A 24,320-nucleotide genomic window follows, 5' to 3' on the forward strand; every position below is an offset into this window, starting at 1 on the left:
GAAAGAAACTCAGAATTACAGACATAACCAGAAAACAATTTATAAAATAGCAATTAGTACATGCCCACAAATAATTACTCTAAATGTGTATAAACTAAATGCTCCAACCAAAAAACCTAGGGTAAATAAATGGATTAAGAGAACAAGAATCCTTATTTTTGCCCTGCCTACTAGAGATTCACTTCCAGTCTACAAATACCAACAGCCTGAAAGTAAGAAGTTGGAGAAAGATAATCCATGCAAATGGAAGTTAAAGAAAACTGTGTAGCAATATTTATATCTAGCAAAATATTGAACAAAAATTTTTGCGAGACAAAGAGTATTACATAGTAATAAAGAGATTAAGCTAACAAAAATATGTAACAATTATAAATATCTATGTACCTAATATAGCAGCTTCTAAATATATAAAGCAAATATTAACAGACTAAAGGTAGAATGTAATAGAATACAATAGTTGGAAACTTTAACTTCCTACTCACATCAATTAATAGATCATCTAGACAGAAAATCTACAGTGAAAGTGATAACTTTGAATGGCACAACAGATCAAATGGATATACCAGATCTATACAGAATATGCCATCCAAAAACAGAAGACTATGAATTCTTCTCAGGTAGACATGGAACACTCTCTTGGTTACATCACATGGAAGGCCACGAAACAAGCTTCAAATGTAAGGGAACTGAAATCATATTAAGCATTATTTTCCTGATAACAACAGTATGAAACTTTAAATCATTTACAAGGAAAACTGGAAAAAAAAAACATGGAGGCTAAATAACATGGTATATATGAATACAAACAGAAATAGAAACAGAAAGGTCCAAAGGCTTTGGATGAAACAAAAGCAGTTTGTGAGGGAAATTTATAGAGACACAGTCCTATTTCAAGAAACAAACACACAGGGGCACCTGGGTGGCTCCTCAGTAAGCATAGGGGCACATATCTTCTTGAATAAGTCCTTTCTTATTTTCTTATTTTGGGGCAACAACTCAGTAGTGGATAATATGGCAGTTTTATTTTTATTATTTTGAGGAACTTCCATACTATTTTCCATGGTAACTTCACCAGTTTGCATTCCCACCACAGCATAAAGGTTGCTTTTCTTCTCTAACCTTAAGAACATTTGTTATTTCTTTGGTTTTCATTTTAGAAGTTCAGATTGATGTGAGGTGATGTCTCTTTCTGATCTTCATTTGCATTTTACTGATGATGTTTAGCATCTTTACAAGTGTCTGTGGACCATCTGTATGTCTTCTTTGGAGAACTGTGTGTTCATGTTTTCTACCATTTTAATTGGATTATTTGTTTTTTTGAGTGTTGAGTCGTATAAGATCTTTATATATTTTGGATACTAGTCCATGACCAGGTATGTCATTTGTAAGTATCTTCTTCCATTTGGTAGGTTGCCTTTTCTTTCATTTATCGTTTCCTTCTTCCCTGTGAAGAAGTTTTTTTTTTTTAATTTTGATGTAGTCCCAATAGTTTGTTTTGCTTTTATTTCTCTTGGCTCAGGAGACATATCTAAAAAATTGTTGCTATGGCCAGTGTCAGAGAAATTACTGCCTGTGCTCTTGACTGGGATTTTTTGGTTTAGGTCTCAACTTAGTTCTGTAATATATTTTGAGTTTATTTTTGTGTATGGTGTAAGAAAGTGATTCAGTTTCATTCTTTTGCATGAGTCTGTACAGATTTCCCAACCAACACCACTTGTTGAAGAGACCGTATGTTTCTTATTAGATATTATTTTCTATTTTGTCAAATATTAATTGACCATATCATTATGAGATGTGCCATACTAATTTGTGAATATTGAACACTCACACCCCAAGCATAAATTCCACTTGATCATGGTGAATTTTTAAATGTATTGTTTGATTCGCTTTCCTAATATTTTATTGAGGATTTTTGCATCTATATTTATCAGAGATATTGGTCTGTATTTCTCTCTCTCTCTCTCTCTCTCTCTCTCTCTCTCTCTCTCTCTCTCTCTGGTTCTGGTATCAGGGTAATGTTAGCTTCATAGAAAGAATTTGGAAGCTTTACTTCTAGCTTTGGAACAGGTTGAGAAAAATAGATATTAACTCCTTTTAAAATGTTTGCTACATTCCACCTGTGAAGCTACCTCGTCTTGGGCTTTTGTTTGCTGGGAGTTTTATGATTATGGATTCAATTTCATTGCTAGCAATTAATCTGTTCAAATTTTCTGTTCCTTCCTTATTCAGCTTTGGGTATTTATATTTTTCTAGAAGTTTATCAATACTTCTATGTTGTTCAATTAGTTGGTATGTAGTTTTTCATATTTTTTTATAATTGTATTCCTAGGGTGTTCATTATTATTTCTACTTTCTCACTTCTGATTTTGTTTGAGTTCCTCCTCCCGTTTGGTTTGTTGTTGTTGTTTATTGATGAAATGTTTATCAGTTTTGTTGATTTTTTCAGAGTACCAGATCTTGGTTTCATTAATCTATTTTGTTGACTTTTCAGTGTCTATTTCATATATTTCTACACCAATCTTTATTATTTCCATACTTCCACAGATTTGGGTTTTGTTTGTTCTTCTTTTTCTAGCTCCTTTAGGTATAGGTTAGGTTGTTTATTTTGAGACTTTCTTCTTACTTGATATAGGCCTGCAAGCTATAACTTGTGTCTTAGAACATTTATTGATGCATCCCGAAGACTTTAGATCACTCTGTTTTCATTTTTATTTCTTTCTATTTATGTGTTGATTTCGTCTTCGATTTCGTGGTTTAGCTTTTCACTGCTTAGTGACGTTGTCTAACCTGTGCCCTATATTAGTGGTCCTTCAAGTTATTTTCTTATTAATTTCTAGTTTTGAAGCATTGTGGTTGGAGAAGATGCAGTGTCTTTGCATTTTTTTGAGACGTTTTGTGGCTCAATGTATGATCTGTTCTGGGGAGTGTTTCATGAAGACTTGACAAATGTGTTTTCTGCTCCGTTAGGATAAACTTTTTTCTGAATATATCTGTTAAATCTATCTGATCTGATGTATCATTCAAAACCACTGTTTCCTTATTGTTTATCTCTTCAGATGACCTACCTATTGATGTAAGTGGGGTGTTAAAGTCCTTCACTAACTGTATTACTATTGATTACTTGTTTGTTTGTTATTAACTGCTTTTAGTATTTGGTTGTGCCTATGTCGAATGAATAAGTATTTACAAATATTATCTTAAATTTTTGGACCATTCTTTTCACAACCATTTGGATTAATAAATGCTTCTCCATCCTTTCACTTTCAATCTCCAGGTGTCTTGAGGTCTGAAATGTAGGGAACATATGGATGGGTCTTGTTTTTTAATCCATTCTGTTACCTTGTGCCTTCTGATTGGATCATTTAGCTAATTTATGTTCCAAATATGTTTTGTGCAAAGTAACTATTTATAGGTGTGTATTTGTTGCACTACTACCTTGCTTATGATTGTTTTATAGTTCTGTTTCTTTTTTCTTTTGTTCTCTTCTCTCATGGTTAATTTGCTTTCTTTAGTGATATACTTAGATTCCCTTGTGGGGCTTTTTGCATATCTATTACTGGTTTGATTTGTTGTTACTATTAGGTTTGTAATAACATCTTAATACAGACATTTATATTAACTTGATGGTCATTTACATTTCAGCCCATTCTTTTATCCTTTTCACATTTTAGATATATGGTGTCATGCTTTATATCCTTTTATTTTGTGAGCTGCTTGACTAATTTTTATAGATATACTTATGATACATGTGTTAGTGCTTTTTACTACTCTTACTCCAATGTAAGTTCTTCCCTTTCCACTCAAAGTGTCTTCTTTAACATTTCTTGCAGGGCTTACTTAGTGGTCATGAATTCCTTTAACATTTGTTTGTCTTGGAAACTCTTTATCTCTCTTAATTTTAATGATAGCCCTGCTGGATAGAGTATTTTGGGGTGGAAGATCTTTTTTCAACACTTTGACTATAGTACGCCATTATTTTCTGGCCTGCAAAGTTTCTCCTGGAAAAGTAAGATTTTCCTTATATGTAGTTTCCTTTTGTTTTGCTGATTTTAAGATTTTTTGTGATTAATAAATTTTCACCATTTTAATTACTATATGTCTTAGTGTGGAACTCCTCATGTTTATTTTTGGGGATATCTCTATGCCTCCTGGATCTGGTTTCTGTTTTCTCCTCCAGATTTGGGGAATTTTAGCTATTATTTCATCAAATAATTTCTCTGCCCCCTTTTATTTCTCATCTCTTTCTGGGATCTTATAATGAGGGTGTTATTACCCTCATTGGTGTTGCTGAATTCCCTGAGTTTATTTTCATTTCCTTTTTTTTTTCCCTGTTGCACTTGATTGCTTTTTATTATTCTGTCCTCCAGGTCACTACTCCATTCTTCTACTTTTTCTAGTCTACTATTTCTTCTATCTAATGTATTTTTTTAGTTTCATTTATTGAATTATTACTCTCTAATTGGTTATATTTTATTTTCCTTTTGTCTCTTTGTTTAGGGCCTCTGTTCTCCTCTATTTTTTTCTCAAGTCTGGTAAATATCTTTATAATCATTACTTTAAATTCTCCATCAGGCATATTACTTATCTCCATTTTGCTTTGGTCTCTTGTGAATTTGTGCTGGTCTTTCATTTGAGACATAGACCTGACTCCTTATTTTACCCAACACTCAGCTTCTATGTGTAGCGTAAGTCAGTGATGTCTCCTGCTCTTGAAAATAGTGAACTTACGAAGAAGAGGTCCTGTCGTGCCTTACCGTGCTGATCCCTTGTTCACCAGAACCCGACACTTCAGGCGTGTCATTTATGCATGTTTTGTGCGCCCTGCTGTTATGGCCCAGCTGCTTTAGCCTTAGTTCAGTCATCTGCAATGGGTCTTTGGCTTGTTATGAGCAACTTTTGATCCCGGTAGTGTTAGCAGGCCAGGCTGCGGGCACCTTGGGCTTACGTTGAGTCATAACAGGCATTTTCCAGAGCTGCAGTAGCACTCGACCTGCAAGGCACTTTCTTTGTTTTCTCCAAGAGAAACTCTCTTATTGGGTAGGACCTACAGTTGTCTGTTCCCTTCCCACTGCTGGAGCCATAGTCTGATAGCTGTGAGTGGCTGCATTCTCCTCTCCCCAGGGAAGGAGTCGCTCCAGAGTGGTGTTGGCTGTTTCAGGGCTACTGGCACACTGCCAGAATTATGACATCATTTTGGATGGGCTCCAAGAGTGTACTGCAAGAGGAGATCTGCAGAAATGTGTGAGTGAAGTTAACAATGTTGCTTGGGTCTGCCCTGAGGGGAGACTTGAAGCTGAGGTCTGGACAGAGAGAGTGTGTCCACAGGAGAATGTGGGTGTGGAACACTGTGTTAGCAAGTCAGGTAGGAAATGTATGTGCTCTGCGGCTGTCTGCAGGTGACCATGTATTTTGGCTGCAAGAGAAGGAAATGGTGCCCACCAGACCCTTTGGTCACAGACAAGTTTCCCAGTGGTCTCTGCCCCTCCAACACACCCTGAGATTAGTAAAAAAATCTCTGTCTTGAATACTCAAGGAGTTTTTGAACTGCTGTTTCTATGCTGTCTCCCTATGCTGTATCCCAGAACCTATTTGTTATGTTGTCTCTTTAAGAACAAGGAATTGGGGAGCCTGGGTGGCTCAGTCAGATTTGCCTCCAGCTTTGGCTCGGGTCATGATCTCACAGTCTGTAGGTTCTAGCTCCCCATTGGGTTCTGTGTTGACAGCTCAGAGCTTGAAGCCTGCTTCAAATTCTGTATCTCCCTCTCTCTCTGTCCCTCCCCTACTAACTCTGTCTCTCAAAATAAAATAAAGACAAAGAAAACCAAGGAATAAATTTATTATTATTATTATTATTATTATTATTATTACACTCCTGGCTCTCCCAGAGCAGAGCCAAATAATTTTTGAAATTTTAAGTTAATTCCCAGTGATTGTAGTAAGTCATCAAATTTATACCTCTGATTTTCAAAACCAGTGCTATGGGGATTTGTCTTTCCTGTGTGGGCTTCCTGGTGTGAGAGTCTCTTTCTCTTCCCTTTCTGTGACCATTGTGTCCCTCCCTGGTGCAGACAATCTTTGTACCTATTTAGCTCCTGAGTACCTCTCTTCCCTTCTTACCCTCTTAAAGGTGGCCTCTTCTCTGTATTTAATTGTGGAGTATTCAGGTCATTTTTATGGATTGTTTTCACTTGAGAATATTATCTTGTTGTAGCCACAGTAAGAGATGAATTTAGCGTTTTCCTACTCTACCATCTTCCCTGGAAATTCAATAAATAGACTTAAAAAAAAAACAGAGTTTGGGAAACTATAGCCAAATGGAAAGTGGTGAAACTGGAAAACTTTTTTACACCATACATGAAAATAAACACAAAATGAGTTAAATACTTAAATGTGAGTGCTGGATCCATAAAATTCCTAAAATAAAACCATGGGCATTGGCCTTAAAAATATACTTATGCATCAGCACTTCTGTATCCCTTGGGTAGATCCCTAGCAGTGCTATTGCTGGGTCACAGGGGAGTTCTAGTGATAGTTTTTGAGGAACCTCCACACTGTTTTCCAGAGTGGCTGCACCAGTTTACATTCCCACCAACAGTGTTATATGGAAACCAGTTTGACAATAAGCTATTTACAAAAAAGAAAAAATATATATTTATGGGCATGTCTCCTCAGAAAGGAGAAATAATATAAAAAAATAAACTACTGGAATGTCAAAGTAAAGTTTTCTTTTGCTCAGCAACAGAAACCATCAGGAAAGAAAGAGTCAACCTGGTGAATGGGAGAAGATATTCACAAATTATATATCTGATAAAGGATTAATATTCAATATACATAAAGAACATATACAATTTAACATTTTTTAAAGTACCTTATTTAAAAATGGGCAGAAGATCTGAATAGATTTTGTTCAAAGAATACACATAGATGATCAACAAATATCTGAACGTATGCTCAACATCACTAATCATTATGAAAAGGCAAATAAAAATTTGATACCACCTCACACCAATCAGAGTGACTACTAAGCCAAAGAAAAGAAATAACAAGTGTTGGTGGGAATTTGGAGAAAAGGGAATGTATATAAGTGCAATCACTGTGGGAAACAATATGGAGGCTTCTACTAAATTAAAATTAGAAATCTCATATAATACAGTAATTTCACTTATTCTTACTCACACACAAAGAAAATGAAAACACTAATTGAAAGATGCACCCTGTGTTTACTGCAACATTATTTTCTACAGTAAATATATGGATGCAACCCCAGTGCCCATTGATAGAGTGGTAATATGGAGTGTGTGTGTGTGTGTGTGTGTGTGTGTGTGTGTGTGTGTGATGCAGTATTATTCATCCCAGGGAAAGAATGGGATCTTGCCATTTTCAACAACATTGATGGACATATAAGGTATGCTGTGTGGAATTAGACAATACAAAGACGGTAAGATTTCATTTATTTATATATGGAACATAAAAAAACAAGCAAGTGAACAGACTCTTAAATACAGAGAAAAAAATGGTGCTTTCCAATGGGGTGGTGGTGGGAGAATGAGCAAAATAGATCGTGATGATTAAGAGGCACAAATTTCCAGTTATAAAATTAGTAAGTTAGGGAGATAAAAAGAATAACATGGGGAATGCCGTCAGTAATATTGTACTAACGCGGTATGCTGACAGATGGTGACTATATCACAGTGACTAATGAGAAATGTTAGAATTGTCAAATCAATATGTTGCACACCTGACAGTAGTATTACACAGTTTATCTTATCACAATAATATGTTCCAATTTAAAAAATAAAAACGATGAAACCACATCATGCTTTTTATTTTTTTAATTGGAGCATATTATTGTGGTTTCATCTTAGCTTGGGCAAACCATGCAGTATTTAATATATAGTAGCAGAATATTTACTATTAAAAAAAAGAAAAAATAAAAAAATAAAAAATAAAAAGGAAACATCGACCTGGATAAATCAGTACTTCTTGAGGAAAATGAATGTCTGTACCTCTTCCTTTGTTCAGGTTAGGCTGATAGTCAAATATTAGAATAAACATTCACTGCCTTCTTTGTCTCTGTGTTGGGAAAATATAATGACAGGTATCCTTGTTCATCTTTGTGGGTGACTTAGTTATTATGCTTCCATCTAATTGCTAACAAATCCCTTTTATTCAAATATTTGTTAGTGCATTTCTTTACTGAACTCAGTTGTTTTGTTTCAAACACAGTCGGATGAGTCAAGGTCTAATGTCTGGTCTCTAGATAATCCATATTCCTAAGAAGACATCTGTGCAGCTGAAGAAAGATTCAAACTGGGGACTTTGACTTCCGCACCGGAACTGGTTTTAGATATAAATTATAGAAGTGATATTTCTTAAACTATGTTGGTATTAGATACTTTCCCAAGACCTTCTTTATAGCTCTCACAACCTCCTTGTTTCTAAGGCTATAAATTAGGGGGTTCAGCATTGGGGTGAGAATCGTGTAGAAGATGGAGAGACCTTGGTCCAGGGCTGGGGTGTGGGAGGAGCTAGGTGTCATGTACACCACAATCCCTGGCCCCAGGTAGAGACTCACTACAATCAGGTGAGAAGAACATGTGGATAAGGATTTTTTTCTCCCCTCAGAAGGGTGTATTCTGAGAACAGTGAGGAAAATTCGAACATAGGAGGTCACTATTAGGCTGAAGGGGATGAGTATAAATATGATACTTGCCACAAACAACACCATCTCATACTGGGAAGTATCTTCACAGGATAACTTCAGAATGGCGGGTACCTCACAGAAGAAATGATTTATCTTCTTCAGACCACAGACAGGGAAACGCATGGTGTAGGTAGTCTGAAGGAGTGAATTTAAAGCAGCCCCCGTCCATGATGACGCGGTCATTACCAAGCAGACCTTAGAGTCTATAATAATTGTGTAGCGAAGGGGGTTACAAACAGCCACAAATCGGTCATAGGACATAAAGGTCAGGAGGAGACACTCAGCGCCACCTAGTGTTAGGCAGAAGAACATTTGTACTCCACAGCCAATGCGAGAGATGCTGTGCTTCCCTAAGGAATGGTTGATAACCATCTTAGGAACCGAGCTGGAAATATAGAACAAATCAATGATGGAAAGCTGACTGAGCAAGAAGTACATAGGGGTGTGGAGGTGGGAGTCCACCCAGATCAGAAAGATGAGAATGGAGTTCCCTGTGAGGGTGATGAAGTAGACCAGAAGGATGAGGTAGACCAGGAGGCTGACGTACTGGAACTCAGGGAAGAGGCCCAAGAGGATGAAATCTGTAGTGGATGTGTCATTTATTGTTGCCATATCTCGGCCTCATCAGTGACAGCTGTTGTGTGGCAAGAGGAAAGCATAGGCCACCTGTTAAATCTTATGCCTTGTTATGTATGAGCTTTTGATTTTATACTTTGTTTTTCCTATCCATTATTTCTTCTACCTCTCCAAAGATGCAAATAGTATTTAAAACATCTTGAGAAACTTCTAGGTTGGAGAATATGTGGAAAATTAAGGAGAGTGGCACAGTGCTTGGAGAGAGCATGGAACCGCTGTGTTCTTTCCCATATGCCTTGACCTACACAACTCTTCCATCTAATGTTAGTATGTATCCTTTATTATATCATATCCTTTATTATATCATTTTATAATAAACTGGTAAAATCAATTAAACATCTTGGGGTTTTCACATTTAAACTTATTGTTTGATAAACATTATATGTAATTATTTTAGTATGCTATATAAAACTGTGTCACATCTACATTATTGTAGTACTCATGCAACAATTGAAATTATTTATTATTTAGAATTTCCTGAAACAATGATTCTTCATAGTTTTTGGTCTCATTTTAGTTTTGAATTGTCAAAGAAACCATGTCCCCAAGAATCTTATACGGATCTTCTGCTCTGTGTAATGTATCTCCCCTCTCAATATTTTATAGCCATTGCAAAATTAACTTCATATTTTGCAAGTTCAAAATTTTTAAGAATTTAAAAACAGCAACATCAAAGCAAGAAATCATGCACAAGACCCTTCTAAGAACAGAATTTTGTATGACTGCATAGATAAAATTCATTCTGATCTTAAGGGATTCAAACTTTTGGAAAAACTTTTAATCTATCTCCCTCTTCTGAGCTCATTTCTGTATCTCCAACAACTTTTTAAACACATTTACCAGATACCCTGACAACATTTTCCATTTATCATGCCAAAAGTGATCTCAACTTCCATATCTCTCTATTGATTATTTCTGCCATTTCCACTCCATTATCACTAACATTAAGGCTTAATCCTTGAAGCCACTTTTGATTTCCTTGTTTTCTATATTTAATTAGTTACTTGTCCTAGGAATATTAAAGTATTTGGAAGACACACATCTCCTTCCTTTACAACCCTATTCTTTCACTCAATTCTAAGTTTTCAATGCCCCTTTTCCTGACTTTCTAGTCTCTTTTTCCCTTCAAACCATAATCTTCTTAAAATATATCTATGATCGGAGCACCTGGGTGGTTCAGTTGGTTAAAAGGCTGACTTTGGCTCAAGTCATGATTTCACGGTCTGTGCGCCAAGCCCCACATCGAGCTCTGTGCTGACAGTTTGGAACCTGGAGCTTGCTCCAGATTCTGTGTCTCCCTCTCTTTTCCCCACCCCCATTCATGCTCTGCTTCTCTCCATTTCTCAAAAAACGAATTAAATAAAAAAGTTAAAAAAACATATCTATGATCAAGTCGCTCTTTGGGCCTACTGTGAACCTGATCTGTTCTCTGTTGTAGGTTAGGGACTTTTTTTCCATTGCTGCTTTCATGATTCTTTCCTTGACCATGTATTCTGTGAATCTGACTCTGAAATATCTTGGGGATGGTTGCTTTTGGTAGAATTTAATGGGAGTTTTCTGTGCTACCTATATTTTGATGTCTTTGTCCTTCCCCTAATTTAGGGAGTTTTCAACAATAATTTGTTCAAATGAATCTTCTGCTCTCTTTTCTCTCTCTTCATCATATGGACTCCTATGATAAGAATAGAATTCCTCTTTAAAGTCTCTGAGTTGTCTAAGTCATATATAGTGATATTTGCATTAGATATTAATCTTGGTTATTACATTTTTACTTATGGCAAGACTAGATTTTAGTTTTTTTGACTCTACAGAAAGGGATTTTCCATGTCTTCTATGCTTTTTTACAAACCCAACTAGTATTCTTATAATCTTGGTTTTAAATACTAGTTAGGACATCTTACTTATACATCTGTTGACTAAATTTCTGGTTGCCATTTCTTCAAGTTTGTTTTTTCTTTTGGGATGAATTCCTGTCTCGTCATTTTAAAGGAAGAAAAAATAAAATTAAAAGTTAAATTACAAAATTAAAAACAAAACAAGAAATCAAATAAAGGAAGTGAGATCCTAGAAATGTTTAGATAGAAGAGAAAAAAAGAAAATAAAAAGGTTCAAAAATTCAAAATTAACTTTTTAAAATAATAAAATAAAAGAAATGGAATTAAAAATTTGCTTTCTGCCAAGATATCTCGTTCAAATTATGCAGATTGTTGTATTAATGCTCAGATCAATTCCATATGTGTTCAAAATGATTTGATGCTGATCTACCTGTATTTCAGGAAAGAGGAAAGCTCAGGGTTCCCATAATACTCTGCCGTCTTAACTCCTCTGTGCTTGCATATGACATATGGAATAAAGGGTTGATATCCAAAATCTATCAAGACTTTATCAAACTCAACACCCACAAAACCAAGCAACTCAGTTAAAAAATGGGCAGTAGACATGAAAAGCCACTTTTTCCAAAAACGACATCCAGATAGCAACAGACATATGAAAAGATGCTCACTATCACTCATAATCAAGGAAATACAAATCAAAACCACAATGAGATGCTGCCTCACACTTGTCAGAATGGCTAAAATGAATGGCTCAGGAAACAACAGATGTTGTTGAGGATGCAGAGAAAGGTGAACCCTTTTGCTCTGTTGGTGGGAATGCAAACTGATGCAGGCAACCTGGAAAACAGTATGGCGGTTCCTCTTAAAGTAGAACTACCCTATGATCTAGCAATTGCATTACTAGGTATTTCCCCAAAGTGTACAAAAATGTTAATTCAACAGGGCACATGCACTCCAATGTTTATAGAAGCACTAACAAAAATAGCAACATTATGAAAAGAGCCCAAATTCCATTGAATGATGAATGCATAAGGAAGATATATATGTGTATATATATATATGTATATATATACACATATATATATAAACTTAGCAATAAAAAGAATTAAATATTGCCATTTGCAACAAGGTAGATGGAACTAGAGTGATTTATGCTAAATGAAATAAGTCAGTCAGAGAAAGATAAATATCATGATTTCACTTATATGTAGAGTTGAAGAAATACATCCAATGAACATAGGGAAAGGGAATGAAAAATAAAATTATAACAGAGAGGGAGGCAAACCATAAACACAGAGAAAAAAATGAGACTTATTGTAGGAGTAAGTGCAGAAGGATGGCCAAATGGGTGATGAGGATTATGGAGGGCACTTATTGGGATGAACACTGAGTATTAAATATGTGATAAATTAGTCAATTCTACTTATAAAACAACTTCTACAGTATATGTTAACTAACTTGAATTTAAATTTTAAAAAAGTAAAAATAAAATAACATGGAGCTCAGATATGATTTTCTTTTTATAAATTTTGTTCAAAAAGGCTCACAATGAATAGAGCCATTTGCCTGCCTAACAGAATGGCATGGGAAATCAAAGTCCAACAAAATACAAACTTGCTATAGGCTCATTAAAAACAGCAATTATATAGTGTGGTCGGCAGAGGAATGAGGGGATCGTGCATACTGAAAAGGCACTAAAGTGAGTCAGAAATAAAATTGGAAAGGCCAGGCGCCTGTCAGTAAAGCACCAGAATCTTGATTTTGACTCAGGCTACTATCTCACGGTTCATGAGAAAAAGCCCCACGTCAGTCTCTGCACTGACAGCCTTCCTGGAATTCTCTTTCTCCCTCTCTCTCTGCCCTCTCCTGCTCTATCTCTCTTTCAAAAAAATGAATAAATGTAAAAAAGATGGAGAGGCTGCAGAAGTGTTGATAAGGGGCCTTAATACGTGATTGAAGAAACACATGATTGTGACAATGTAAGGAATCATTAGTTCTTTAATATTTATAAGTTAACTTTCAAGGAGTTCTTTGTAATGTTTCATTGTTATCACCTCTTTGAATTTTTATTTCTACTTCGCATCTGTCTACAGTTCTAGCCCACAAGTTTCCTGAGAGTTGTGACTTTATCTTATTTATCTTGATAATCTTTATGCTTAGAATCACTTTCAGAACATAGAAGTTACTACTAAATGACTAAAGAATGAGTAAACCACACCTCCATGAAGAAAATATTATCTCTACTTTTCAGATAAGGAAACTTATGAAAGACTCACAGATTTGCCCAGTATGTGACATATTCTGAGTCCCTAGTCTGTTCTATGTCTTGATTCCATGTTGCATCTATTTTCTTAAGTTTATTTATTTATTTATTTTGAGAGAGAGAGAGAGAGAGAGAGAGAGCGAGAGCGAGAGAGAGAGCGCGCATCAGTAAGGAGTGGCAGAAAGAGAGGGAGGAAAGAGAGCGAATGCCAAGCAGGTTTCACACTGCCAGCAAAGAGCTGAACATAGGGCTCAAACTCACGAATCATGAGATCATGACCTGAGCTCAAATCAAGAGTCATACACTTAACTGACTGAGCCACTCAAGCACCCTCCATGTTTCATTTCTATTCTCAAGAACAGTGAGAAGTATGGAAACATCGTAAGTATGGCCCACTGTTCATTTGTTATGTAAAAGTGTCCACACATGATTCATTGGCTGTTGTGCTGAAAAATTAAGCATGGGAATGATATAAAATATATGGTCTTCACGCTTATTTAGGTCATTAATTCTGAAAATATACTAACAGATAAATAATAGAAGAGATTTTTATTTTGGCAAAACTATAGCTACTTAGAGGAAAGGCTGGAAATAAAGTGCAAGGTAATTTATTATTGTTGCAGAAATTCACATATTTTTCTTCTGTCTCCAAACCCCAATTCAATGATCTGTATCAAATAATTGGAATTCCACATATCATAGAATGCTTATAATAATTAGAAAATTCCAAGAAAATGACCGACCTTAGGTGCTCATTCTAGCCAATGTTCTCCATGTATATGCTTGTTTCCAAACTTCTTTTCAATGTATGGTGATTATTCCTCACAAAGAGGCACCGGCGACTCTCTCTAAGAAATAGAAATGTACATATTTAATGCGGTATTGACAGAGATCAGCACATCTTTACTTCCATTGGCTCAGAGGCTGAGCCCTGAGGCTAGTGCGTGACTCTAAAATAAGAGTTACATGTAAGCTGGGTTTGAGGGAGAACAAATTAAATATTTTCTCAAAGGAAGTCAACTACATTCATGGAGAAGTAAAGTAGTGACTGCATCTCATTTCAAATGCCTTGTGGGAGTTCTGTCTCTTCACTTCAATCAGCAGTACCTTCTACTTGCCTTAATTGTCAGAACATTCTCAGATGTCTCCAAAGGAAAGCAGCCACTATCCCCCGCTGGACCCCAAAAATGCATAGAATATCACTTCCCTTGGGACTCCAAGCCTTTTCTAATCATCAAGGATTTCTTCCTTGCAGATGAGTAAAAGGCCTACGGATTCCCTTACTACATTGTGAAATTAACTATGTAGACACAATATTTCTTTTATTATAATTGTAAAAGTCAGTACGATACAAAAGTACAAGTCAATAAATACTACTAAGAATAAATTTTTATTAACAAGTTGTCCTAAGAGATGACACTCTACAAAAAAACCTATGAAGTATATACATTAATTTAGTATTATTGCAAAATAAAAAATCAATATACAGAAATCTGTTTCATTTCTATACATTAACAACAAACTATCAGAGAAAATGAGAAAATCCCATTTACAATTGCATCAAAAGGAAGAAAATACCTAGGATAAAATTTCACCAAGCAGGTAAATTATTAGACATTGGAGAAATAAATACAGCATGGATTGGAAGAAATGACACTCTTAAAATGTCCATATTATCCAAAGAAAAAAACCTATAGATTCAATGGAAGACTTATACAATTTTTTAATTTAAATTCCAGTTAGTTAATATAAAATGTAATATTAATCTCTGGTGGACAATATAGTGACTCAACAGTTCCATACAACACCTGCTGCTCATCTCAAGGGCATTGTTTAATTCCATATCCTATTTAACCAATCCCTCCCACCTTCATTCTCATAACCATTCCTTTGTTATCTATAGTTAAGAATCTGTTTCTTGGTTTGCCTCTCTCCTCTTTTTGTTCCTTCTCCTCATTAGTTTTGCTTCTTAAATTCCACATATGAGTATAATCATATGGTATTTGTCTTTCTCTGATTTATTTCACTTAGAATAACACTTTCAAGTTCTATCTACATTGCTGCAAATGACAAGATATTATTCTTTTTTTATGACTAAGTAATATTCCAAAGTGTGTGTGTGTATGTGTGTGTGTGTGTGTATGTGTGTGTGTGTGCGCATCACATCTTAGTTATCAATTCATCAGTCAACGGACACTTGGGCTGTTTCTATGATTTGGCTATTGTACACAATGCTGCTATAAATATCGATGTGCATGATTCCCTTTGAATTTGTATTTTTGTAATCTTTGGGTAAATACCTAGTGATGCAATTGCTCGATCACAGGGTAGTTCTATTTTTCACTTCTTAAGGAAACTTCATTCTCTTTTTCACAGTGACTACACCACTTGGCAATCCCACCAACACTGCATGAGTATTCCTTTTTTTCCACATCCTAACCAACAGCTATTATTTTTTGTATTGTTGGTTTTAGCCATTCTGACAGTTGTGATTGTAGTTTTGATTTGCAATTCCCTGATAATTTTGAGACCCATATTTTCATGTGTCTATTGACCATCTGCTGTCTTGTTCAGAGAAATGTCTATTCATATCTTATGCTCATTTGTAAATTGGATTAATCATTTTTTGGATGCTGAGTTTTAGAAGTTCTTTATATATTTGTGAATACTAACCCTTTATCAGATAACTGATTTGCAAATATCTTCTCTCATTATAGGCTTCCTTTTTGCATTTTGTCTCCTTTGCAGTACAGAACTTTTTTGTTTTTATGTAGTTCAATAATTTATTTTTGTTTTGCATCCTTTGCCAGAAGAGATATGGCTAGGAAAATAATTAATATGGCAAATGTCAAACAAATCCCTGCCTACCTATATTTTCTTCTAACAGTTTATCTTAGGGCTCACATTTATATATATTTATAATCCATTATTTTATTTTTTAATTTTTATTAATAGTTTATTGCTAAGTTGGTTTCCATAGAACACCCAGTGCTCTTCCCTACAAGCTTTTTTTTTTCAAAAAAAATGAAAAAAGAAAAAAAGAAAACAACCCAAACACATAATTTAAAAATAGGCAAGGAATTTTTAAAAAAAAATTTTAATATTGATTTATTATTTGAATGAGAAAGAGCATGAGCGGTGGAGGGGCAGAGATACAGGGAGACACAAAATTTAAAGCAGGCTCCAGACTCCAAGCTGTCAGCACAGAGCCTGGTGCGGGTCTCAAAATCATGAACCATGGGATCATGACCTGAACTGAAGTCAGAGGTTTCTTTTTTTTTTTTTTTTTTACATTTTATGTCTTTTTTTAAAAATTTCTTTTTGAGAGAGAGAGAGACAGCATAAACAGGGGAGGGTCAGAGAGAGAGGGAGACACAGAGTCTGAAGCAGGCTCCAGGCTCTGAGCTATGAGCACAGAACCTGACATGGAGCTCGAACCCACAAACCATGAGATCATGACCTGAGCTGAAGTCAGATGTTTAACCAATTGAGCCACCCAGGCACCCCTTTTTTGTTTTTGTAATTTATTTTTTGAGAGACAGAGACAGACAGCATGAACAAGGGAGGGTCAGAGAGAGAGGGAAACACAGAATCTGAAGCAGGCTCCAGGCTCAGAGCTGTCAGCACAGAACCTGATGCGGGGCTTAAACCCACGAACTGTGAGATCATGATTTGAGCCTAAACCGGACGCTTAACTGACTGAGCCACTCAGGTGCCCCTGAAGTCAGATGTTTAAATAACTCTTCTACCCAGGTGCCCTCAAAATGGGCAAAGAATTTAATAAACATTTCTCTAGGAGTACATAGCAACTGGTATATGAGGAGATATTTAACATTCTCTGAGGCTCATAATCAGGGAAATCACCTTATCTCTGTTATGGTGGCCAGTATCCAAAATAGCAACACAACAACAACAACAACAACAACAACAACAACAACAGAAAATAACAAATCTTAGGATTTGGATAAATTGAAACCTTTGCATATTGTTGATTGGAATACAAAATGGCACATCTTCCATGTAAAATATTATGGAAATTCCTCAAAATATCACCGTATGATTAGCAGTCCTACTTCTGTGTATTTATGCAAAACAATTTAACATCAGGATCTTATAGAAATAAACAATTGTGGAAGGTGGAATTTTTCATGGTTCTAAGAAGTGAAAACAACCTAAATGTACATCAACAGACAAATGGAAAAAGAAAATAACAAGAATATTTCTTCATATGTGACAATATGTATGAAACTGGAGAGCATATGCAAAATGAAATAACCCACTGACAACAAATACTGTGTAATTCCAATTATATGCAGTATCTAAATTAGTCAAACTCATGTGACAGAAAGCAGAATTGTGGTTGTCAGTGGCCGGAGGAAGGGAGCATGGTTGCTCTTCAATAGATACAAAGTTTCACTAACACAAGATGAACTAGGTATTTGCTGTGCAAGGTATGCCTGAAGTTAACAATGTTGTATTTTGCACTTAAAATTTTTTGAGAGTGTAGATTTAGGAATGTGTTCTTACTACAATAAAAGAGACCCTATTATGAGGAGTAAACCACAGCTACAGAATGGGTGAAAATATGTGAAAACTATGTATCTGACAAAGGACTATACCAAAAATATATAACAGACTTTATTTTTCTTAAGGAGAAAAATAGGGTGTAAGTGGGGGAACGGACTAAGGAGGAAGGACAGAGAGAATCTTAAATAGGTTTCATGCCCTGGGGGAACTCCATGCCAGGCTTGCTCTCACAACCATGAAATCATCTGAGCTGAAATTAAGAGTCTAATGCTTAACAGACTGAGCTATCCAATCGACCTATATATAAGAGGCTGTTAATTAAATAGTAAAAATCTAATTAGAAAATAAGCAAAAGACATGAACAGGCATTTTACTAAAGAAGCCTCATAGATGGCAAACAAACACATTAAAAGATGTTCAACACCATTAGACATTAGATAAATGTAAATTAAAACCACAAGATATTGGGGTGCCTGGGTGGCTCAGTTGGCTAAGCCTCCGACTTCAGCTCAGGTCATGATCTCATGTTCGTGGGTTTGAGCCCCGCATCGGGCTCTGTGCTGACAGCTCAAAGGCTGGAGCCTGCTTCTGATTCTGTGTCTCCCTCTCTCTCTCTGCCCCTCCTCTGCTCATTCTCTGTCTCTCTCTGTCTGAAAATAAATAAAAACATTTAAAAAAAATAAAAAATAAAACCACAAGATATCACTGCACACTTACAATTAGAACTAAAAGAATTAATAGTGACGAAAAATTCCGGAAAGATGGTAGAAATTTCAGATGTCTAAAACACTGGTTTGAGGAATATAAAATGGTATGGCCATTCTGAAACTTCCTTCCATTGCACTCTTGAGTATGTATCTCAGAGAATAAAATCTTATGTTTACACAAAAAACCTATACATACTCAGAATAACTTTCACTGTAATGGCCAAAACTAACGTAAATATTCTTCAACAGGTGAATACTAAACTTTGATACATTCATAGCATGGATTACTACTTAGCAAAATCAGTGACCAATACAATGTACAATTTGTATACAAAGGAATAATACTGCACGAAAAAAAGCAAATATCAGAGTCATGTAATGTATTACCCAATGCATATAACATTACTGAAATAACAAAACTACAGAGATGGAAAACAGACTAGTAGGCCAGGGGCTACAGAAGAGGTGAGAATAAGATGGCTTTTACTATAAAAATGTAGCATGAGGGATCCCTGTTATGAAATCATTCTGTATCTTGCCTCTGTTGGTGGTCACACAAGGTTACACTGGGGAAAATTTGCATATAATATACAAACATAAAAATGAGTGGATATAAAACCAGCAAAATATGAATAAGGTCAGTGGATCACATCAGTTCCTGATTATATTTGGGGGAAAGTGTGTGGAGCATAAATAGGATCATTCTGTGTTATTTTCCATAACAGAATGTAAATCTATATCTTAAAAATGAAAGTGAAAAAGGGTACTTAAGGGGTAAACATACCATTGGTGTTTTTTTCTTTCAGAAAAGGGGAAGTAAAAATATGATTTATTTTTTCACAGTATAAAGTCTGTGACTCCATAGTGATATAAATGAGTCACTATGAAAAGGAAGGAAGAAAAAAGAAGAAAGAAAAGGAGAGAAGGAAGGAAAGAAAGAAGTAAAGAATGAGGGAGGGAAGGAAGGAAGGAAGGAAGGGAAGAAGGAAGGAAGGAAAACCAAGCTCTTATATAGGATGAGTCCAAATAATTAATGTAGATAGTGCACCCCTCAAAAAGCTGAAAATTAGCCTTCCCCCCACGTTAAATGTGAGCTGCACTTAGTGCCTTGTTTTCAAAGAGTAGGACATATAGCAGGGGAGGGGGAGTAGATTTACAGTGGAGAAATCTAACAAACACTATCAGCCAAGTGACCAAAATTACATCATCAGTGACAAGTCATGTAGACATAATGTACCCCTAACATGACATGATAAATAAGGGCACTTTACATCTGCATTCTTCTTTCCCAAAACCTATAACCCTTGTCTAGTGAGGAGAAAAACATCAGGCAAAATATAATAGAGAGATATATACTACAAACACCTGTCAGTACTCCTCAAAATGGTCAAGGACATTAAAAACAAAGTCTGAGTAACTCTCTCAGCCCAGAGAAGCCTAAGGAGACATGTTGACTAAATATAATGTGATGTCCTGAAAAAAACTCTGAAAGAAGAGAAAGGCATTAGGAAAAATGAGTGTAATCTGAATAAACAATAAATTTAGTTAATATTAATGTGCACATATTGATTCCCTAGTTTTACTAAAGAACTAATGTTGGTTCCATAGTCGTGTGTGAGGTTAACATACAGAAAACTGAATGAAGGATTTATATAAAATCTGTACTATTTGTCAACTGCTCTCTAAATCTAGAACTGTTCAAAAAAATAAAATCTTTATTTTAAAATATAACTAATGTTGTGAAAGTATCTAGTTTGATGAATCAGTTCGATTTTCCTTAGAATCAGAGATCTATTTGGATCCATTTGTAAGAGGAAAACATTAAAAAGTAGACTGATAGGGTGGGTAGCAAAAAGTACTTAATTGAATCTCAAATATGGCCATTATTACCAAAAGCAAAGATGACTGTAGGGTTTTTTCTAAACACAAAATATCCTCACAATCCTTTAAAAAATGATTTTTAACACTTATTTATTTTTTGAGAGACAGAGCACGAGCAGGGGAGGGGCAGAGAGAGAGGGAGACACAGAGGATCTAGGCTTGGTCTGCATAGAGCCTGATGAAGGGCTCAAAAACAAGATGTGAGATCATGACCTCAGCCTAAGTTGACCACTTAACCGACTGAGCCACACAGGTGTCCGTCTCATTCCGTTTTATTCTTCAAGGCCCTTGATGACTCTGACTTCAATAATGTGGCCAGTTATACATGGTTGCTCATTCTAATAGCTTTACTTTATAAAACAATGTCTATTAATCATCAAAGCTCTTTCCCTGGGTAGGGGCTTGGGGTGCAGTAGTTTAGTGCCTATATAATTTGGTGTTATGTTTGGTGTACATTTGGACCTTTCTTCAGGTTACAACATCATTCCTGATCCATCCCACAGCTTCTGTATCTAAAAAAAGTATGGACGCTTAAATTTTCCCATAAAGCCACATCAGTCCATTTTCTTTGACATCATATATAGCAATTTAGACTTCAATTTCCATCTTTCTTTATTTTCATTTACTACTACTCGCCCTATAGGACCCAACTCAGATGTTATTAGTCCTATTAAATCATTTTTGATCACCCACCAACTCTCCATGTAGACAAACTAATTCTTCTATCTATAGGCTGATGTAGTAATATCCTACTTTTATTGCAATACTCACTTTCCATATCATAATCTCTTTATTAACCAGTTTCCTTCATTTTAAGAAGGTTTAGTGAATTCATTTTTCCAATTTTAATTTCTAGCATATAGTATATAGCACTTATTGATTTTAATGAAATGTAATTTACTTAGTAGTGCCAAGTCACTGCATACTAAGAATAAGATAATGTACCAGGAATAGGAAACAAAAAGAAAACTGAGGCAAAATTCTAGGCTTTCCATAGTTTAAAATCTTGTTATTAACTGTAAGAGCGTATTAAAAGGTCAGTAACAGTACATTGTAGGTAATAAATGAAAAGAGTGATGTCATAATTACCTAGGAAAAATATGCTGATATCCATTGTGGACATAAAATAAGACTTTATGAGGGAGGTCAGACTTAAAACTGACCTTGAAGAAAAGGAAAAACTTAGCTAAGAAGAGAAGGTCAAGGAGAAAATTCTAGACAGGGGAAATAGGTTAAGAGTGTTAATTCTGGAAATACAAAGTGAGAGGAAAATAAGAGATGTTCGAAAAAAAACCAATACTTGTTTAATGGTTGTATAGGATTAATGGCTAAGAAGCAGGAAATTATACATTAGACCTCTGGGGAAATAATAGAAGTGCTGACCAAAAAAAATAATAATAATAAAAAAATTAAAAATTAAAAAGTCTAAGCATGTACTAGTAGATTTGAAAAACTCTAATTATATCCTGGGAGAAGATTCCTCCAGGACGCTACATTGGATACCTTGTCCCTTAACGAGGAACTGGAAAGACTATCATAAAGTGGCAGTGTTTGGTCTGAGCAGAGATTCTACACCAAACCCCGGGCACTGAGGACTTAGGGAGATCCCAGCCCTGTTCACAAACCAACAGGCTGTGGAGAGACAGCCTATCAAGGCCTACTCAGTTACTTGTGTGTGTTTTTTTTTTAATCTACTAAAATAGTTTATGTTTTATTCTTTAACAGTATATTCAATATTAATTAGCATCAGGAATTTTGATTATTTTATAGTCTTTAAGACATTTTAATGACTGAATACACATTACATGAATACACATGTACATCTGTGCATGTTTGTATCTTAGATACCAGTGCTACTGCCTCTTCAAGGACGCCTGTGTCACATTAGATAAGTGCTATGGTAGTTCTCCATGTACCTGATCTCAAGACTTCAACTCCGCTACAGCTCTAAGTGCCAGCTCCCCAGACCAGCCATCATGAAGCACCTCTTAGGCTAAATCTTCCTCCATTGGGAAAAGTAAACAAAAAAGTACTACCAGTAGCCTTAGTTTCCGATGATCCCGATAGAACTAGCGGCCATTGCCACATGCAGGATAGCCACATCCCTGGACAGAGTAACCCATAGTTTTTGTGAAGGTTGGCTGCTGGAAGTCTTTTCTGAAGTAAGGCGGGTTTGCAAGGTAGGGGGCTCCCACTGTTGGATGGCAACTGATGTTTACCCCACTCGGTTATTTTTGCTTGAGCACCAACCCCCAAGGCGCCATACCCCCCTTATCCAAAAATATGCTGATTGAACCTTGTGAAGAAATTTATAGAAATGTCTTCTTTTGTGATTATGGGAGCAAATATTACATTTCCTGAGAAACTTGTTTTCCTTCCCCTCAGGAAAACAGACTATTGACCTCAGCTCATAAAGAACTAACTCTTGCCTTTGTTATGCTAAAAACATATTTGAATGCTAAAGATACCTTCCTTCCCCATGTGATAAGAATCTAGTCACCTACATCAATCACTATTGATAAAGATTATGTATGAGTCTTCCACCAATCTGTCTGAGAAATGTTTACATATCAAAGAATTTGTCAACAGAAATCATTGTCTAAGGCAATTGCCATTTCTGTTTTGTATCTCATACATTTTTTCAATAAATAAAGCTGACTCTCTGTCAGGGCAGAGATGCCTGCCTGTGATCAGAAAGAAGCCAAGGCTCTCTCACTCCCTTTTGCCAACACCTCCATCGTCCAGGGAGCCCTGGACCTGCTGGAGCTGGACTCTGGCAGTTGGCTCTAGCTGATGGAGCTCCATAGAATCTATGGCAGGATTTCTTCCCAGGAACCAAAGATGCAGCATCACACCTACCTGACTTTATCAAAACTAACTTTGGATGACTTTTTCTTTACCATAACCAGTCAAAAAGCATAGAAGAGGTGACTACTCCCATAAATATAAACACATCAATATAAAGCCATAAGAAATATTTAAAAGGCAAGAAAACACAAATAATTAACTTAAAGGCCCACATTGAAAATGAAGAAAGAACAAATAGCTCCATTGTCATTAAACTCAAGAAAACAAGGCATGGAAAAAACAAGTTCATCAAAGATATAGAAATCATTTACAATTAGATAGAAAATTTTATTTCAAAATGCTCATTTTCAAATGGAACAGGAATTACCCAAACCCAAAGTATGGCATAGATTGCTCAATGAGACGTCAACCTGGAAGGGTCTAATACAACTGTTAACCTGAGGGAAAGGTTTTGCTGCTGTGCTTTCTCCTCAAGGTCCTGTGTCGGCACCTGCTCAGTTAATAAAACCACATTATGAGTTGGCATGAGGGACTCACAAAATCAATAACGAACTTCAGACTGATGACAGTGACCCTTCCCAACAGGATGTCAAATGCAAAGAAGAGGAAGATATATTACTCAGCCAATGGAAATATCTCCTGGGGTGATGTTAATCTAAGTATTTGTAAGACACACATCTCTCCAAACCTATTATTTCATTCAGTTCTAAGTTTTCAATGCCCCTTTTCCTGACTGTCTAGTCTCTTTTTCCATTCAAGCCATAATCCTCTTAGAACGTATCTATGACTAAGTCACTCTTTGGGGCAACTGTGAACCTGACCTATTTTACCTTGTAGGTTAAACTCTTTTTTTCCTTGCTTCTTTCATGATTCTCTCCTCCTCTGTTGTGTATTCTGTGAATTTGACTCTGAAATGCCTTGGTGTAGGTTGCTTTTTGACGAATTTAATGGGAGTTCTC

At 35.8% G+C, this 24,320-nt stretch overlaps 1 protein-coding gene across 1 annotated transcript; it reads right to left on the reverse strand.

Annotated features, from left to right (window-relative positions):
• Nucleotides 1-8,377: 8,377 nt before the first annotated feature.
• Nucleotides 8,378-9,434, reverse strand: LOC115294059 (olfactory receptor 2T27-like). The gene is made up of 2 exons (XM_029941761.1): nucleotides 9,418-9,434; nucleotides 8,378-9,296 (listed from the first exon to the last, which is right to left on the reverse strand). The coding sequence occupies exons 1-2, from the start codon at nucleotides 9,432-9,434 to the stop codon at nucleotides 8,378-8,380; spliced, it is 936 nt and encodes a 311-aa protein (XP_029797621.1).
• Nucleotides 9,435-24,320: the final 14,886 nt, after the last annotated feature.

Source organism: Suricata suricatta, chromosome 6 (genome assembly GCF_006229205.1).
Source record: "Suricata suricatta isolate VVHF042 chromosome 6, meerkat_22Aug2017_6uvM2_HiC, whole genome shotgun sequence".
Classification (NCBI taxonomy): Eukaryota; Metazoa; Chordata; class Mammalia; order Carnivora; family Herpestidae; genus Suricata; species Suricata suricatta.